General features: G+C 41.1%; 1 protein-coding gene across 1 annotated transcript; it reads right to left on the bottom strand.

The window, feature by feature from the left end:
- Nucleotides 1-19,703: 19,703 nt before the first annotated feature.
- On the bottom strand, nucleotides 19,704-20,510 carry LOC308415978 (transcription elongation factor A protein-like 3). The gene has a single exon (XM_080911007.1). It carries the CDS (start codon nucleotides 20,491-20,493, stop codon nucleotides 19,894-19,896), a length of 600 nt encoding a protein of 199 aa, XP_080767133.1. The 5' UTR covers nucleotides 20,494-20,510; the 3' UTR covers nucleotides 19,704-19,893.
- Between the last annotated feature and the right edge of the window lie 232 nt (nucleotides 20,511-20,742).

Raw genomic sequence — 20,742 nt, 5'->3', positions numbered from 1 at the left:
AAGAACAATTTCTCCTGCCAAGATATGTGGTCAGATTGCTCACCATTTAAAAGACAGAATCTTGGAGTTGTTTCCAGCAGCTTGGGGTCCATGAGTTCTGCTGTGAGCACAGCTGGCCTCATAGAGGATCCTGCTGCCAAATCACTTGGATTAATTTAATGGTAAATGCATGCTCTGAGACCCTCTGGATGAATATGAGTGAAAGAATTCCATTGTCGAGCAATGCTGGGAGCCTCCATGCTTGGAACAGTTTGAAACTGGACACAGAATACGACTCTGTGGTCGCTTTAAAGACGGAGGGTCTCTGGATGCTCTAGCTCTCTGAGTATACTGAAATGATGACGATAACCTCTAAAAAGTTCTAAAAATGATCTTGTGATTTCTGAGGATTAAAAGCTACTAGTGCGGTTTCAGAAGGGTGTGGGTTTCCATGAGGTGCTAAGCATCAAAACCAAGTGCCCGGAAGTACAGCCAGTGCTTGTAGCTGTTACTGAACATTTAAAGTTCCAACCATTCTAAAATTACTCTGACAGGACTAATAAAATTTTTCCTGACCCGCCTGTTCAAGGCAATGGTACCTGGGATCTCAGGACTGCTGTCTTTCCAACCCTGTTTTTTGTTTCTTTGTCTGTTTGCTTTTTCTTTCCAAGGTCATTATCTTCATCAACTCAAACTGAAATGTGAATTCCAAAATAGCTTGAGGCCCTGGTGATTTATTCAGGATTCGGCCCTATCAAAAATTAATTTTGGAAGTTTAGGCTGAGGGATAAAATCCAGAGTCACTTGAGGTTTACAAAATAGGGAAGGAACTGGATGCCAGCAAATGAAACCATGAGCTGAGTATCTCAATTCTACACACACAAGCTAGATATTCTTACCTCTGCACTAGCCAGGAAAGGTTACCCTGTCTCCCAAATGAAGGGACTCTCAACTTCTCAAACCCTATTAGGTAGAGGCCAGAGGTGGGTCAATGTGTATGTCACCTGCCCCTAGCCTGACAACGTGAGTTCACTACCCTGCATCCATATGCTGTTCACACCACCTGCACGGTGACCTCTGACCTTCCATGCCTGAGCATGCAGCACAAACACAGCTAAAAAATACTACAAGAAAAATAACTTGGAAGAAGTTGATGTCCAGTGTAGGTGTCTTCTATGTGTCATCTGTCCATGAGCCATAGTTAGTAATCTGTGACCTCAAACTACAAAGGAGAAAACGTCCCCATCCGAGTGAAGGAAAGCTTGTGGAGGAAGTTTCTTGATTAATGATTGAGGTGGACACATCTTCCGCACTCTAGAAGATGCCATCCCTGGACAGGTGGGTCTCTGTGGTGTAAGAAACTCGAATGAGCACGCCATGAGGAGGAATCTGTCTTCCTTCATAGGTTCTGCTTCAGGGCCTGCTCACAGGTTCCTGCCCTGCTTGGGTTCCTGCCTGCCTTCCAGGGACTACCAGTAGTGAAAGAAAATAAAACCATTCCTTCCCAAGTAGGAAATATCCTTGTCCTCTGGCCAGGGATGCCAGCGGTGAGCTCTGTCTTCTCCCCTCCTCCTAAGCGAGTACTCCTGCTTGTAGGATAAGGGAAGGCAGGACCCAGGTTCCAATCGAGATGCGAGTCGTGCTGGGAGTAATCTCTGACACAGGTCAGGGTTTTCATCATAAAATGGGCTTGTATTTTACTCTCCAATTCAACCCTCTCTTAAAGGATTTTAGAGGCTCTGGTGTGTGTGTTTGTGTGTGTGTGTGTGTGTGTGTGTGTGTGTGTGTGTGTGGCAGTAGTCTCGGAGTCTATTAGGATAGATATCAGAACTCTGCAGAGGTGGTTTAAGTGAAAGCTATTTCCATCTGATGAAGAGAATAGAATCCACCTCTGGGTGTGGCTGGCAACAAGACCTTGTGCACAGCTCTACAGAATGGATGTGACTTACTGTCCCCAAGAGTTAGTCAGCTGGGCCTGTCACTCACCTGCAAAGGGTCAACCCTCCAGCAGGCTTCTTTTCCTGAAGCAGTGCTGAGGAGATGGCAAGAACGGTTGTCCTATAGCATGATGCTGTGCCTGTCTCTCTCAGGAAGTCCCCGCCCAGGCACTGCAGACCCTTGCAGAGCTTTCTGCCCTCAGCACGGCAGAACCTGCTCAGAAAACTGGAACTTTTCCGTTTTCTGCTCCTTATCTTCTCCTGAACCACAAGCTTGCTTTTTTCTGATGCTCTTGGGTTTCCTGCTGTTTCTTCGTAGCTGTCCCACCTCCATTGCCATATGACAACTTTGTAAGGACATCGTTCACTCTCCCTCTTCTTTAGCTTCTGGACAGCTGCTAAGATCCACTGCCTGCCTCCCCTGAAACTTTCTCCACTGAATAAAAATTGTCCCTGGGCTTTCTTCTGACTATATTTTAAATTAATTTATTAACGTGTCTAAGAACTCAAAATAGGGAACTCTAATTTTCCCAATACCAACTGGCACCCAACACAAAGGTCACCAAAGGATTCAGTGACAGCATGAACTCTGTGCTCCAGCAGTGTACAGACGTGCAAATGATTCTGGTCCATATTACATGTAGAGGGAACAGCTGGAATATTCTAAATAACATGGTGTGATGACAAATGATATTCATATTTTATCACCTGAGCTCTGGTTAGATAGATTTTAACACATCCCTTTCCTGGACCTCTCTGCTGATATCAAACTCAAACATGAACATCTGAGAACATTTCATAGGGCACCATATGAACCTAGTCTCATGTAAACGTGGCCAAGGTGAGAGCTAACACAGCTTGTCAACCGTGAGAAAGAAAAACCTCAGAAAAGAAGCTGTGTGTGGCCATGATCACAAGACTTCCAGAAGGAGTCTCCATGTTCACAGACTGGCACACAGACTGGAGAGTCAGTGCGGTGAAGAGATTGGAATTATATAGGTTCAGAGGTCATGTATCCTCGGCTGGTTTTCAGAAACAGCCATTTCTCGCCACTGTCTGCATCTGAACTTGCATCTTAGAATAAAAGTGTCACACAATCTATTCGCTTTGAGCTAACATCTTGTAGTAATAAACAAAACCCCTTAGAAGCTATCAGTGCAGTAGCCTTCTACCTTCCACCAAAACAACAGCTATGATGTTGTCTGATATTGTCGTAATCATGAACCGAACCTTCCTCCATCTCTATGTATCAGCTTCTCTGCTCTCCAACCACTGTCGTTAGAATTTGCCTGACTCATGACTGTATTTCTTTGTGCTAGAAGCATGCATACACACACACACACACACACACACACACACATATTATACACACATATAAATTATATATACACACATATGTATATATACATATATATATATACATATATATATGTGCTGCACTCACACACACACATATTATACACACACACACACATATACGCTGCACTCACTCACACACACGGAGACATATATATGAAACCGTTCTTTTCTCAAACAGGGAATTTGAGATAAAGTAAATAATCTTTCCATGCCGTGGTCACTCATAAGGCTCCAGCATTAACTAGTTTTTATTCCTTTTATGATAAGACCTGTGCTTGTTTTCAAGTAACAGTTACAACAACCAGAAAAGTCTTTCACTTTAAGTAGTGTAGGGAATTTTATTTGATTCAGAAAATGACCTTAAGTTTTCCCCCAGAGCCCACCATGAGCCTCTCTCAAAGTTTTCAACCAAGGGCTCCCTTCCTTCCATCCAGTGTTGCTGTTTTTTTCTGGTTGCACATCTGAACTGTGCCACAAGGTGGCACTACCACACAAAGAAGCTGAGTGTTCAGAAAGAGCTAAAGAAAAATCTAGGTGTTGGGGATGTACTGGGTGGTAGAATTCTCGTCTGGCATGAACTCAGCAACCACAAAAATGTTCTGGCATAGGAGTTTAACTCGGTAGCAGAGACTTTGCTGAGCAGGCATTTCCAAACACAGGGTTTATGTTCTCCACACCTCAGAAATGAACAAATAATAATTCCTTACGACCCCAGTTTCCCTGGGCCTGGTACAGCACACTTTTCATTGCAGCACTCACAACACACAGGTAGGCAGAGTTCTGTGACTCTGAGGTCAGCCTGTTGTCTATAGCAAGCTTCAGGCCAGTGAGGGCCTAGTCAGACGGTCTAAACATTCAGTTTATGACTCTAAATACAGAATTCTGTTATTCTCAGAGCTCCAGTAGCTGTAATACAAGACCATGCCAGCCAGGCCCCCAGCACGGTGAGAAATATCTAATACTCTCTGCTTATAAAGAGACTCTTTGCTCCTAGTGTGCATACTTCCAGTCCTGGGTTGTTTGACTCTGTGGCTTTTGGTTTTACAACATTTGATTTGGTCACAGTAGAGCAAAACTCCTGCTCATGGTTAGCGAGCATAGCCTAAAAGAGACAGGACAGCGTTCCCTACATCCTTCCCTTCAGAAACACAAGTCTGATGGCATAGGGCCTCCAGAATTGCCTTTCCTATCAAAAGGTTACCTTCTTCCAAAGATTCAACAAATCGATCATTAGAGAATATCCAGGAGTCAATCCAGAACATATGCTAATGTGGGACCATGAAGTGTAGCCTAGTTCCTGATTGAGCAAAGGCCAGAAGCCCTGGAGACCCTGATGAGAAGGGAAGCACTGTTCCCATGTACCAGGCCCCTGACACTAGCCGCAGCTCCCCATAGATTTGTGGCTATCAGTCACATAATGGCCAGGCCCCAAGCCCTTCCACATGTAGAGGACATGACCTGTGGTTAAGTCGGCTCGAAACGGATCTCCATTTTAGTGAGGTACCTAAAGGCCTGAAGGGCTTATCCAATAACCTTTCCTTCTCAGACATTCCTCCAGGAAGAAGGTGTTTAATCTCAGGCCCACCCTGAGAAGTGGGGTACAGTTTTCCTCATCTACTCCCCTCCATGACAATAAATGTCTTTAAACCATGTACTGCCTCTTTTCATTGGGATTTGGCACGGGGAGCCTTGCAGAGGGCCTTGACCTAGAGAGCCGCTGCCTAATCTCCCCTAGAAGGCCAGTCTGAGCTCCCAGCCACAGCAGCCAAGCCAAGTCCAAGCGGATCACCAAGGAGACAAAGACTCCTTGCAGGACCAGCTGGAGCTTCCCACTTTTCTCCCTTGGCCTTGAGCTAGACCCAGCCTGTGGGAGCCCCAACTCAGTTCTCAGCTCTTCCTCTTCATCCAGCAGCACCTGGATGTCCATGAGCCCGAGAACCAGATGGCTTGGCCTCGTCACAGGCCAGGAAACCCCTAAGCCATCTCTGGCTGTCCTTCCTCATGCCTGGAGCAATGTCCAGGGGCTTCCCTATGGTCCAACACACGCCCAGCGGCAGCCTGGTGTAAGCGAGGTCCATTTCCTGCGTCCTGACTCCCCGAGTGACGTTGTCCTGTGGTGGCACAGACACAAGACACCTATAACCCTACAGGCTAGAGATGTTTACTCTGAGTGTCCACATTACAAAATGCCAGGAGTCCCCTGGGGGAAAGGCAGCCTGTGTCAGGGAAGGCAGGCAGAGAGGTGGGGCAGATGGAGTTTCACTCCGGACAGCTGTGTGCAGAATGTACCGGAGAGGGAGAGACTGCAGAGGAATGACTGCCGAAATTGTAGGAACCTCTGGACGGATGGGATGTTGGAGAACAAGCATTCCACTCCCAGAGAGAAACTTGCAGTGTGCAGAGCTCAATCTGCGCCTGAAACAGTGAATGGAATGCACGTTTGACACATCAGCAAACAGAACTGTCTTAATGTGCCTGGAGATTTACTGCTCAGAACGACTGTTACAGTGAACTCACAGTTACTTTCAGATAATTTACTGGAAAGGATTTACAAGGAAGCAGCTGTGCTGCCATCTAGTGGCCAGAGTCAGGATTTTCCTTCTGAGAGGCTGCACAGCTGACTGGACTGAGACCAAGACTAGAACCATGAAGGGATGGTATCCTTCTGAGCTTTAGGGGTGGTTTCAATCACTAGGCGGTATCGCTTTTTTTTACCATCCATTTCTAGGATATCTAACTTAAACAGACAAGCAGAGCCCTCTCTGTAATGAGGGACACGTGCACTAGGGACGGTAGAAAGCTAGAGGAGACAGGATCACATGCTCAACCGTGAGGACATGTGTGCACTCATGCTAACAAAACTTTTATGCATTTTATTCCTCCATAGCACTGACTACAATTAATGCTTTTCAACAGTTTGATTATCCAAAACGCTTCTGTTTTTTAACTTTATTTTAAAAAAACAAAGATAAATGTACAGATTTTAAGCATTTTTGCATGAAAGTATACAAACGCATTTTTATAAGCTTGTAATTAAGTATTTGTGGGTACCTATACATACACATACGTATATATGTAGCCATAATATAGGAAAAGAGGTTATTAATTTGAGGAGATAGGAGAGAAACTGGGAGGAGCTTTAGGAAGAAAAAGGGGATGTGATACAGTTCTATTTTAATTAAAATATATTCTTTTATTTCTTTGTTTCTTGATCTTCACACAGTCTGTGGGTTGTTTCTGGGGTGTTCAGGGCTTTCTGGGGTTAATATCCCATTATCAGTGACTGCATATTATGTCTGTTCTTTTGTGACTGGGTTATCTCACTCAGGATGATATTCTCTAGATGCAGCCATTTTCTTAAGAATTTGGTTAAGTCATTGTTTCTGGTGGCTGAGTAGTACTCCATTGTGTAAATGTACCACAATTTTTGTATCCATTCATCTACTGAAGGACATCTGGGTTTTTTCCAGCTCTGGCTATTATAAATAGAGCTGCAATGAACATTGTAGTGCATGCATCATTGTTGTATGTTGGAGTATCTCTGGGGTAAATTCCCAGAAGTGGAATAGCTGAGTCTTCTGGTAGTACTAAGTCCATTTTTCTGAGGAACCGCCAGAATGATTTACAGAGTGGTTGTATCAGTTTACAACCCCACCAGCAGTGGAGAAGTGTTCCTCTTTCTCCACATCCTCGCCAGCATCTATTGTCATCTGAGTTTTGGACCTTGGCCAGTCTGACTGGTGTGAGGTGGAATCTCAGCGTTGTTTTGATTTGCATTTCCCTGATGGTTAAGGATGTTGAGCACTTTCTTAGATGTTTCTCAGCCATTCGAAATTCCTCAATTGAGAAATTTTTGTTTAAGTCTGTACCCCATTTTTTAAATAGGGTTGTTTGATTCTCTGGTGTCTAGATTTTTGAGTTCTTTGTATACCTTGGATATTAGGCCTCTATCTGATGTGGGGTTGGTAAAGATCTTTTCCCACTCCGTTTGCTGCCGTTTTGTTTCCATGATAGTGTCTTTAGCATTACAGAAACTTTGCAATTTCATTAAGTCCCATTTGTCAATCTTTGACCTTAGAGCTGGAGCTATTGGTGTTCTGTTTAGTAAATTTTCTCCTGTGCCTATGAGTTCTAAGATTTTCCTGACTTTCTCATCTAACAGTTTCAGTGTACCTGGTTTAATGTGGAGATCTTGATTCACTTGAACTTGAGCTTTGTACAAGGAGATGAGAAAGGTTCTATTTTCATTCTTCTGTATGCTGAGTGCCAGTTGGACCAACACCATTTGTTGAACAGGCTGTCCTTTTTCCATTGAATGTTTACATCTCCTTTGTCAAAAATCAGGTGACCATATATGTGAGGGCTCATTTCTGGATCTTCTATTCTATTCCATTGATCCACATGCCTATTTCTGTACCAGTACCATGCAGTTTTGAGCACAATTGCCTTGTAATATAGCTTGAGGTCAGGAATAGTGATTCCCGCAGATGTTTTCTTGTTGTTGAGGATGGATTTCATTATTCTAGTTCTTTTGTTATTCCAGATGAAATTTCATATTGCTCTTTCCAACTCAGTGAAGAACTGGGTTGGAATTTCGATGGGGATTGCATTGAATCTGTAGATTGCTTTTGGTAAGATGGCCATTTTTAAAGTGTTGATCCTTCCAATCCATGAGCATGGGAGATCTTTCCATTTTCTGAGATCTTCCTCGATTTCCTTCTTTAGAGGTTTGAGTTCTTGTCATACAGGTCCTTCACTTGCCTAGTTAGAGTCACACCAAGATATTTCATAGTTTTTGTGACAATTGTGAAGGGCATCTTTTCCCTAGTTTTTTTCTCCACATGTTTGTCCTTTGAATATAGATAAGCTACTGATTGTGCGAGTTAATTTTATATCTAGCCACTTTGCTGAACTTGTTTATCAGCGGTAGGAGTACTCTGGTGGAATTTGTGGGGTTGCTTGCAAAAAGCGATATTTTTACGTCTTCCTTTCCAGTTTGTATTCCTTTGATTTTCTTTTGCTGTCTAATTGCTCCGGCCAGGATTTCCAGTACTATGTTGAATAGGTAGGGGGAGAGTGGGCAGCCTTGTCGAGTCCCTGATTTTAGTGGGACTGCTTCAAGTTTTCTACCATGAAGTTTGATGTTGGCTGTTGGTTTGCTGTATATTGCTTTTATTATGTTTAGGTATGGGCCTTGGATTCCTGTTCTTTCCCAGACTTTTAACATGAAGGGGTTTTGAATTTTGTCAAATGCTTCTCTGACTGTTTTCAACATTGTCTTCGCCCCCCCCCCCCCGAGACTCTCTCTTCCATCTCCTGTAGTCTATTGGAAATGCTTGCATCTGTGACTCCTGATTTCTTTTTTAGGTGTTCTACCTCTAGGGTTATCTTTTTTAGTGTTTTCTTAATTGTGTCAATTTCCGGTTTAAATTCCTTCTTTCATTCCTTCATCTCTTTGTTTCTGTTTTCCTCTAGTTCTTTGAGTTCTTTGAGTGTTTTTCTTGTTTCCTCTTTAAAAGCTTCTGATTCTTTTTGATTTTCCTCCTGTTCTTGTTTAAGGACCTCTATCATCGTCTTGATGTATGATTTTAGGTCTGAGTCTTCTTTTTCTGGTGTGTTTGGCATTCTGCTGTTTGCTGTGATGGGAGAGCTGGGTACTGGTGTTGCCAGGTTGTCTTGGTTTTCCTGGGGTTTGTTCTTTCCCTTTCCTCTTGCCATCTTGTTGTCAGTCTTGTGTCCCTGGAACACTGCTGGATCACCTCTGGCTCACTGCTTGCTCACTGCTGTTCAGCTGGCTCACTGCTGATCCTGCTGGCAGGTGGTCTGAGTTCGGTTCCTCACTCCTTGTTGTTCAGCTGGGAATAGCCTGATGTAGGGTTACTGGTTCCCTGGAGCAAGTTGGGGTGAGGAGGGGGAACAACGGGGGGGGGGACTGCAGGCTGGCTCACCGCTGGCTCACTCTAAAATTCTTGTGTTAATCTGCTCACAATTATATTTTGTGAGCTGGGTTCTGATGTTGCCATGGTGTCTTGGTTTCTGTTGCTTAGATTCTCGCCCTTGCCTGTTGACATCTTGTTATCTTTGATGTTTGTTGATCTTGTTGTCTTTAAATGGAGCTTGTCTCTCCTGTGCGTCTGTGGGCCATAGGCTCTGGAGGGAGATCATTCTGCATGTTTAGCCCTCTATGGACAGGCTGTGAGTTCTGATGTCAATGGGTTGGCTCTAGCTCTGGGTGCAGATGGAGGCTTGAAGTGTACTGACCCAAGCGGTACTCTGATACCTGTGCCCTGAGAGTTCCTGGAGGTTTCTCCCCAGATAGGTTGTGGAGAGAGTATGTGGCCTTACCTGTGTGTTCAGGAAGGAGAGCACTCCTGGGTCTCCTCTGGGTGCTCAGCTTACTGTGGGCAGGCTGCTAGACCTGAGGGCTGTGTGCCAGCTCTGCCTTATAATAAGTTTTTCTCTAAGTTAACACTCTGATTTTCAATTCATAAGTATATCACAGAAATATTCCAGAGTGTTGGAAATGCTAAGTGTCTTGAAACACAAAGAAGTCTAAAATCTACATTACACATTCTCTTTACTGAGAAAAGATGTGTCAAAATGTTGTTTGTTTTGGAGATAATAGTTCAATATGCCTTATACCATTGTACCCTAATACTTTCGCTAAAATCCTTGTAGAATTTACTCCTAACTCTCTTGAATACAAAATTTACAAAGACATTTTTACTAGTTGTCCCTTACAGCTGATTGATATGATTAATATTGTCTTCCATGTAGCAAACCAGTATCCCAACCTTTGAAGGGCATCCTATTGTTTCACACTGTTGTGTGTTTAAAAGTAGAAGACTTAACAAAACTTTAGAAGAAAAACATGAATGCATAGTATTATCTATTTCATGTGAGTGGGAACTGTTTCTGACCTCTTTTCTGATGGGTATGGAAACGAATGCATTGCCAGATGCATGCCTGTAATCCATGTAACCAATATTATGTTAACATAGCAATTGTACCACACCTAAAACTAGATTGCAATGTGTTTAAGTTTCTTCTACAATTTCTCTTATCATGTCTCATTCCTAATGGAGCAGCTCTGGTAAGCTTTGGTTTTCCATATATCAATATAAATCCATGTACTTCATCCAACGTTTTAGCATATGCAGAGGTACACATTTATATAACATTTACTTATATGACTATAGGAATCACTACTATATTGCTTTGGCTTCATTAATTAAGGTCCTTTTCCTTCATAGGGACTCAGCCTCTTTTTCAGTCAAACCATTCTAGAACAGGAAAGAAAACTTGGCCTAGATCTATAAATGGGACAAGACATTGTATTTTCCCACTGGAGCTGGAATTCCTCTACTCTGGCTAAGTAATTATATTTATTTTGCTCCTATATTCAGGTTTCTGCTGCTCTTTTAGATGCCCCCCTTTTTATCTTGTTCTTATAAATACAATAGTTGATGAACCATCTTCCCAAATCCTGTAGGCCAGGCACTTCCATCTCTATTCTAGCCTTTCAACCCATTTCAATATGAAAACTATGCTTCTAGATATTCAATACTTCCACCCATTTTACATGTTCTAGAATTTTCTCACCTCCATTTCTGCTAGAAAACCTAGTTACAAGACAGTATACGCTTCTAACAGTTTCATATCTACAGAGCAAAAAATGTGGTTCAAGGTTTGTATATGGCCAATGCTTGTCCCATCTCAGGGCACTCTTGTTTTCTATGTGGAGTGATCTCTAGGTCTCCCAAGGAATATGGTTCTCCAGTGAGTATTCAGTTCTCATGAAAGAACTAGTCAAGAACTTCTCTGAGGTTCTAGATCCATTTCTTTGTGGTTTGCCTTGAGGTTTGATTTTTTTGTTGTTGTTTTAAAAAACCTGTATTTAAAAAATATTTATTATGCTACACCTAGACCTTAAATCACTAATAATTCAAGAGCTAAGAATATAGCCTTGAATTCCTGGTATTTAAAAATCATTGTGCTTAATCTTTACACACCAAGGAACCTTTGACTATTTCCATGTTGTGTTTTGTTTTACATGTACTTTATGCTCATTGTAACTAGTAAGATTTCAGTGCATACTATCAAACCTTTAAAAAAATCAAGTATTGACAGAAATATATTCATATAGTTTTATGCAAAATTGCTTTTAATAATCTGCACATCTATCTCTGTTTTTTAAAATAAAGTTGTTTAAATAAAAAATTAAAAAGTATTTATTACATTTTTATTTACTTATTGTGTGGGTAGATGTGTATGTGTAGACTAAAATATACATGGTATGTAACTCATTGGGTGGTCAGAGAATAACCTTTGGTAGTTAATTCTCTCCTCCTACTATGTAATTCATCAGACTCAGTGACAAGCACATCTACCTGCTGAGCCATCTCAAAAGCTTAAGTAGCTCGATCTCAGTATCAGAGTCTGGTACAAAACCTATCCTTACAGACAGCTGAGCAACAATCTAATGGAACACAAAAAAATATCCCTACGAATGTAATAAGATGGGGGAAAACAAATTTATGTCAACTTCTATCATGAGGGTTATTGTCCTGGCTAGCGAATTTGAGGAGTTCCTTGATTCTCACTTTAAAAGAAAGTATGTCCAATTAAATGTTGACTGGGCAATATAGTCGTATAGCTAGTAGTGAATTTTCTACCACGGGGAGTTCCACCACATGCCAGTAGTTCTTCAGCCCTTTTCCTGGGTGTGATTAATTTGAATTCCAAATAACAGTTGGGACATTGTTTAGCAGGAACACCAAATTAAGCCCTGCCTAAGGGACCCCTCATCTCTGTCTACAGCTTCTTATGGTTCACCTACTAAAGCAGCTGAAACCTATAGAGTCCATTTGAACTCTTCTAAGAAACCCATGTGAGGCGTTTCTATGGATGCAAAGTGGAGGCCCATCTTGACTTCTTCAGGGTCCATTGTCTCAACCAAACTCACTCATACTCTTTCTAGATGTTCATGGTTGGTGGTAAGAAGGCCTCATAATCTGAAGGTCACTGACTTTACACACACACACACACACACACACACACACACACACACACACATTGGCCTGAAAGGTAAGTGTTGAAAACACCAGGATCACCTGTATAGAATGCAATCCTCACACAAGAACCAAGAGACCTCACTGTGGGACATGTGTATACAGGGCCTAAATTTCAGTTCTTCACATATATTATGCCTGGGAGACTAGCTCAGGATTCTTGATGTAAACAAGGGGTCCAGGATCACCAACCAGCGATTTTTTCTATGTTTAAAAACTGCTATGGTCTAAATTCTTATGTCCTACCATCATATATTTGAGAATCCAACCTCACTGGCTTCTCCTCATCTAATAATCCTAACTTAAGGATGTTAAAAAACAAAACAAAACAAAAATGAACTGTCTTTGGCTCATAGAAAGGACCCAGTGCTAATGGAATGGGTTCACTTGTTCCTTGTCATGCTTTCATTTTACTTGAATGGTTATTTTTCGATATCAGATATTTATACCTTTATAAATAGCAAAGTGCTTGGCAGTGGCAGAGCAAAGGTAGTGTCTTCCTTCTGGTACAGCCACAAGCCAGGCTTCTGCTGCTTCCCAACTCCTTCTTGAAGATTGCCTAGGACTGTGTTCCACAGTTTCATTTAAAACCAGAGCAGGATCTGACCCTGTGGCTCCATCCATTTGGCTGCAACACAGGCTACACTTCATGTGACATGGTATTAACATCTGTGCTTGATACTGTGACCTCCAGAGCTACTATGGAATGACACCATTGTCCTATGTCAAACACAAAGTGGCTCTAATACTATCTAAACCTTGGCCTTATCTCAGGGTCAATAACTGCCAAATGTAGTTTTTCTATTAAATTCTTTTTTTCAGCAAATATTTACTGAAGATCTATATACCAGTCTTGGGAATTACCTACATCTGTAAATATCTCTATATCCCACTCACTATTTTCAGAGCTATGGGAGAGGTGTGGATATAAGAGCATAAAAGTAAAGTGAGAAAATATCAGGAGTATTAAAGAAGTTAGAAGAGCATTCAGGGTAAGAAGTGATCCACTTCTCCTGGATAGCTAGAACGGGGTGGGAGGAGGCATAGTCTTGGTCTCCAAGAGAGAGTGAGTTTAACAAACCTTTGAAATGTACCTTTTACTTTGCATGCAGTACTTTTTAAATCCCATATGAGAGTCTCTTAATATAATATATATTCATATTATAATGAAACCACTTATTTTGTATAATGTTTATATGATAACAAAGTAATCTATTCACATTAGAGATCTGAAAAATCAGAATAGATAATATAAAATAAAAATCTGAAAAACATGAATCTTATTACATGAAATCACTAGTTAATATCTCAACACATTTATTTGGTTCTTTGCATAACTATCATAAAACCAGTATCATCCATGTACAAATCTCAAATATTTTGTTAACTTCTTTCATGTAGTCAAATATACATCCTTGTCTATAGATGTACAAAATTAAAGAATAATTGACACTTGTTCAAGTATCATATTCTATGGGATATTTGTATTTCCACTTTCAAGTTTTAATTTCATCTTTATTGGCATCTACATTTATTTACTCAAAATAAATGCACAGAAATCAGATTACTGTGTCACAGCTTAGGTATGTTTCACAGCCTTTATTCCTTCTTGTCCACAAAATATCTTCATTTATATTTCTGCTAACAACGAGTTGTTTTTTATTTCTCTTACAGACTCACCATTATATGCTGCACTTAAAAAAAAAAAAGAATGCCTTTGCCAATTAAAGACAAAAGGAAGAGATTTTGTTATTATTTGATTTTATTTTTCTTGGTTTCCAACTCAGTGAAGTTACTCTTAATGCCATCTGTCATGTCTCCCTCTTAACTTTATGGCCCCTGCTAAAGACCAAAAGCAACATGATATTAAAATCCTATTGTGAACCCTAAGCAAATGCCACTGACAACTGACTGTAACAAATGGCAAATGCCATTTGGCTTCCCTTTTCGTTTCTCTAACTATATCAGTATGGATGTGTCTTTATTCCAGAGCTCAATTTAGAAACTACCAAGCCTTTTGTTTTTGTTCTCTCTTATGTCTCCCAGAAAAATAATCCCATCTAGTCATGTGTCTGCTCACCCCCATGAAGCCCCATGCATCCGCCTCTCTAAGCTAGCCTTCGATGCACCTCTCTCTCAGCTATTCCTACAGTGTTCTCTGGAATTTAAGTCCTATGGCCAAGGAACAAAACCCCATGCTCACTACCCAGTAGGCTCTCCTCAGGCCTTCCACCACAGGAACTGGGGAGGTTTTGAGAGTACACATGAGTTCTTCTTTTACAAGTGAGGGGTATTCTGTCCTCTCTATATCTCTGTCTTCTCTAAGCCATGATATTCCCACTCCCCATAAGAGACCATTCATTCTGAACGTTTCTTTGTTCTCTCCCAGCTCACTTTTCTTCATTACCTCTTTTCTACAGAAATATCATTCAGTCTCAAGCTTAAACACTATATGCTTGCATTTCCCTGCCTCCCAGTTCCTATCCACGGAGGTGTCTCTCTTACTTTTGGATCAAGAGCTGTGATTTAGTATGAAATCAGGAGATTACGGCTGTAGTCTCTCCTGTGAGTTCTCTTCAGTTCTTTCAGCCCCCTCTAAAAGATGATGCAGGCTGGATCTGTGAGAAAAGTCTTCCATTGCTACCTTCACCTGCTTGTCAAAATACACTGTCCATGAACAACATTAACACAAATCCAACATTTCTTTCCTGGAGGAAGCAAAGTACTTAGATAACCTGATATGACATCTCGAGTAAACTAACAGTGTCATTTTGGCTCCAACTCTTGCTATTTGGAGATGTAGAAAGTCTCATACTAATCCCCTACCAGTTTTGCCATCCCCTCCAAGCTACAAAGCCTCCTTCTCCTCTTGAACAACCTTCCCCATACCAGGGCTCACTTGGTTTTGCCGAAGTCAAAGTCAACATTGTGTACTCACTGAAGGAAGGGCATGCAAGGATAAAATGGAGGACTTTATGAAGCATGCCTGTATGCTCAGAGGGATCAGTTAGAACAGAATTGTCTAGAGTTTCTCCTTTGTATCGCTTATCCCTCCACATAAGCCTTCATTTTATGCAGAGAGATCTCAGAGTGTGGGAACCACTTACTTACAAGACCATGTCCATAAAGAACCAATATATTTTATGAGCAGTTATTGACTCTTAAGGGAGTCTTAATAGTAAGGAATATGTCCAATAATAGAAGTTTTCAGTTGAGGAACACCGAATGGCCGAGAAACACCTGAGGAAGTGCTTGACATCCTTAACCATCAGGGAAATGCAAATCAAAACAACCCTGAGATTCCACCTCACACCAGTCAGATTGGCCAAGATCAAAAACTCAGATGACAGCAGATGCTGGCGAGGCTGTGGAGAAAGAGGAACACTTCTCCACTGTTGGTGGGGTTGCAAGCTAATACAACCACTCTGGAAATCTGTCTGGTGATACCTCAGAAAATTGGATATAGTACTACCTAAGACCCAGCTATTCCACTTCTGGGAATATACCCCAGAGACACTTTAATACACAACAAAGATATATGCACCACAATGTTCATAGCGGCTCTATTTATAATAGCTAAAAGCTGGAAGGAACCCAGATGTCCTTCAGAAGATGAATGGATACAAAAATTGTGGTACATATACACAATGGAATACTACTCAGCCACCAGAAACAATGACTTAACCAAATTTTTAAGAAAATGGCTGCATCTAGAGAATATCATCCTGAGTGAGATAACCCAGTCACAAAAGAACAAACATAATATGCAGTCACTGATAGTGGGATGCTAACCCCAGAGGCTTGCACTCCCCCAGAAACAACTCACAGACTGTATGAAGTCGAAGAAATAAAGAAAACAAAAAATATACATATATTTACAAAACAAGAATACTTTGACTATTTCCATGTTGTGTTTTGTTTTGCATGTCCTTTACGCTTATTGTAACTATTAGGTTTTCTTTTTTTTTTTTTAATATTTATTTAGTGCACTCTAGCTGTCTTCAAATACACCAGAATAGGGCATCAGATCCCATTGCAGATTGTTGTGAGCCACCATGTGGTTGCTGGGAATTGAACTCAGGACCTCTGGAAGAGCACAGTCAGAGCTCTAAACCACTGAGCCATCTCTCCAGCCCACTATTAGGTTTTCAATGTATACTGTCAAGCCCTTGAAAAAAAATCAAGTACTGACTAAAAAAATATATTCACATGGTTTTATGTAAAAAATATTTTAATGTCTGAAAAAACAGTACTGACAAAAATGTATAATTTTAAGCAAAAAATGTTTAAAATCTGTAAAAAAAAGATTGAGCATAAAAAAAAAGAAGTTTTCACAGATTACCGATCATTTTCCACAAGAAATGTTATCTGTTACACACACATACACACACTTAAATACATACATACTCAGTCTGTATAATATGATTTCAGGGCTAACCAAGAAAGGCGACCATTAATTTGAAAAGGAGCAAGGAGATGTATATAGGAAGGTTTGGAGGGAGAAACAGGAAGGAGGAAGTATTTAGTTATATTAGAATCCTAAAAATAAAAGTGATGATTTGAAAGTGTTATCTGGGCTGGTACTGTAGCAAAGTGGTAGAATGAGAATCTAATATGTAGTTCATAATTATTGCCTTCTTTCCCATGGCCAGCTGTCATCTCCACTATGGTTTATTAATAAGGCACTAACACCTTCTCAAGTGTAGGCTCTCTACCAAGAGAGGAGATCAGTATTTGAATGATTCATGGGTACTTTTTATGCTTTAAAACCCAAATACTGTATAGCTTAACTATATTTTCTAAGTCTTGATAAAGCCTATATTTATCCAACATACCTGAATCGACAGTGCCATGAAGTCTGAATTTAGTGCAGGTCTTTTGCTTGCTCTGGTTGTCATTCAAAACTAGAATGGGGTCCAGGCACAAAAGCAATATTTCATATGTAGTCACTAAAATCCAAGTTAATTCCCTTAAGCTAAGCGATGCAAGGTCACCTCTGGGTATGTGCTTGACTTCTACTTTTCCATCCCAGCACCTCCATCCCTCAGACTTTCAGTCTGCCAGTCATGCTTTTGTTCCTTTGTGAATCTGTGTTTCTATGGCATAGATAGAAACTGCCCCTGGGTCATTGAATAGCACAACTTTTTAGTTGTGTGTTTTACTTGTCTTCTTGAGGTTGAAAAGTTCTACTCACTAAGCCGAGGAACCCTCTTTTGTGTCAATAAATGTCTTTAATAATGGAATCTTTGAATGGACACTATAGCACTCCCTGTTAAGCTTGCATAGTTCATGACTCCCCAGTCATTTTGAAGCCATAAGCAGACCCCAGTAGACAATTTATTTGTTCAAGTTTAGTTATAAAATCAGAGGCTAAACTTGCATAATCATGGGTGGTTTCTGACTTAGTCATTACTTACATTTTTGCAAAGTACTAATATATGTTAGATATTTGTGCTATGACCTAAAAATATGAGTATAAAACTAACATGCTATGCTGTGTTTCTCCATATATTTATTCACAACCTAAAGTTTAAAATTCATCATAATTCCTAGTGCATACACATATGCATTAATAATTCAAACATAAATCTCATAAAATGGTACTCACCTTACTTACTTGCAGTGAGATCAGGTATTCCCTATTTTATTATTTTAGTCTATATAATTTAAAAGCTTTGTAGGTCTCAAACCATTGATCTTAGGATCTAATTTGCACTAGGCAAGGATAATTATCTGGGGTGTAAATTTTCCTAGTGTATATATTTATACTTTTAGATTTATAATCCATGTAAAAGCGGCAATGGAAAAACTCATGAACTCCCATAAACAGATTTTTTCTCAGACTTCAAAGTGTCAAGGAACCCCTATTGGTATATTGTTGAAATAGTTTGTATTTATGAAAGACTTAAATTAATGAAAATTCATGGCAAAAAATGTTCTAACTCAGTAGACCTGAGGTAGAACCTGGGCTTTTGAGATTATGAGATTCTTCTTCTGTTTCTTCTTAGCTCTCAGGTAATGTTGATGCATCTGGTTCACGGAATCTGTGCTCACTACTAAGGATTTAAAACACAAGTGTGTTGACAGGTCTGCTGAGCTGCTAAGGTAAGGTTCTATGAGAGTTTCTTGAGAGTAAACTCAAACTAGGAAAGAAAATCTTTATATAACATATTAAAACACAAAGACAACATAACAATGGTTGTAGATATTTTCCAGGTGTAGTCTGTATTATTTAAATTTAGTGAAGATAGTAGTTAAGTGTACACACAAATAAAACATTCATAGATGACCATTTTCTTATATGAAAGAATTAAATAGGCATATATGAAAGTCCAAAAAAAAAAAAAAAAAAAAAAAAACCAAAAAACAAAACAAAAGAAAACAACCCAAGGGAATATCCAGAAGTAACTAATGGGAGCACTCCAAAGGGAGAATATGGCTTTATTCCCTTGTGTGTGGATAAAAGATAGGTGAATATTGGCTCACTAGTGACTCAAGAGAAGTAATCACTAATGCCTCTGTAACAACATAGTACTGGGCCCAGGAGAAAGGTTACAGTGCCCGGCAGACATCACAAGATAATTAGTACTTACCTGTGTGCCTGAGTATATGGGACATACATGACCTTTTCCCCAATGTCAGATTCTATCAATGTTCCTGCTACTGCTTGGGAAGTATTATGAGACCAATGTGCCCATTTTAAGATAACAGGACTGATTTTTGATAGCAAGGGTTCTTTTAAAATGACAAGTTGATTCTCTTAGCTGTGAGTACCAGACGCAATGTGAACTTTATCAATTTTATGTCCTAACAACAGGCATTTCAAATGCCATTGCCTTTCTGACCTCATTCAAACAATTCAACGTTCAATTTTTTAATCATGTATTATTGTCACATTTTAGTTTCCAATATATTTGGCATATGGCACATACCGCCCATATTCTTTAGGAAAATAGAGAAAGAACTGAGTCAGGAAAAGAAGGAAGTAAGGAAGACCACAGGTAACCAAAAAGGGGGGACACATTCAGGAACCATAGAATGGGAGGCACAGGAGTAAAGAAAGCAGTGCCCACTGATTATGTGGGAAAGGACTGGGAATGGGCACACAGTTCAGGGCTTTCCAAGTGTCACGCAGTAAGGTGAGTACGTGAGAGACCTATTTAGGTGCATGTTGTAGGGACAACCATTATTAGCTGATCAGGGAACACACTTTCATAGTTTTCTTTGTGCATAGATGCATCATGCAAGCACATTTACATTCTTACAAAAACAAACCGATACTTTATCTGTGGTTCTGCAAACTTTTTTTTTGTTTATTCATTTTACAATGTACCATGAACATATTTTTCATGCACATGGGTGAAAATCCTGTACTAAAAGACAGAGATCACTGTAGTCGGGTCAGAAGGCTGCTGGTAAGGACAGTGACACCTAAAGCAGAGTTTCGGCTGAAGGTTAAAGCACAGGCCTGGCAAGTATGTACCAGGGAAAGCAGGGCCAGCAGTGTTCTTTCTCCTCAGAGAGGTCAGAATTGAAGGCCAAAGGCATTAAAGGTATGGGATGTCATGTAGGCCCCTCTGGCTCCTGCCTCCACCGCCCCTCACCCCCCTGACTCCCCGCTGGCCCCTGGGGACTAAAGCATCCTGTGCATCTCTTGGCACCCAGTGAAAACCACTCATTTTCTGCCTCTTCCTCAGCTCTTCCTGAGCCCTCGTCACATCCGCACACTCTCTCATCATCTCCTCACTGCTTACATGCCTGTCCTGTAAGCCCTCCTGGGAGTTCTTGGGAGAATCATCTGTCCCCCTATCTGTTTTTCGTTTTGCCTTCCGGGGCACATAATCTTCAGCAGGGCGCTTTTCTGCAGCCCGAGCCTCGCTGGCTGACTTTGCCTGGGAATCCGGCTTGCTCTCCCCTTGTCGCTTCCCCTCCCCGTCAGACTTTCCCTGCTTCTCGGGCTTCCCCTCTTCTTGCCCCTGCTCATCTGGCTTGGCCTCCCCCTCTAGCTTGCCCTCCCGTGCTGGCTTTGCTTTCTTGTCCCGCTTCTCTTCCTCATCTGACTTTTCTTCATCTTCAGGCTCCACTTCATCTTCTGGCTTCCCCTCCTTTTCCAGCTTGCCTTCCTTGTCACCGCGGAGTTCTTCCATGTCAAGATTTCCCTCCTTTTCCTGTCCTGAGGGTAAAAGTAGGAAACAGGAGGCAGAGAAGAGATGTGAGAGACTGAGACACCTGACAGAGTACAGGCTCATTGACATCTGTCTTTGCCTCTGGCCCTTTGAGGGGGTCCGGGTGGCTGTCACAACCCTCCAAGTATGTAGTAGGCTTGCACCCCTCCTCCACCCGAGACAGATAAACCATGCCAGGTCGGGCCACTTTCTAGGTGCTCAGGGTGGCAA

This window comes from Micromys minutus (assembly GCF_963924665.1).
Source record: "Micromys minutus genome assembly, chromosome: X".
In the NCBI taxonomy this organism is placed as follows: Eukaryota; Metazoa; Chordata; class Mammalia; order Rodentia; family Muridae; genus Micromys; species Micromys minutus.
This window is presented reverse-complemented; position numbering and strand designations above follow the sequence as displayed.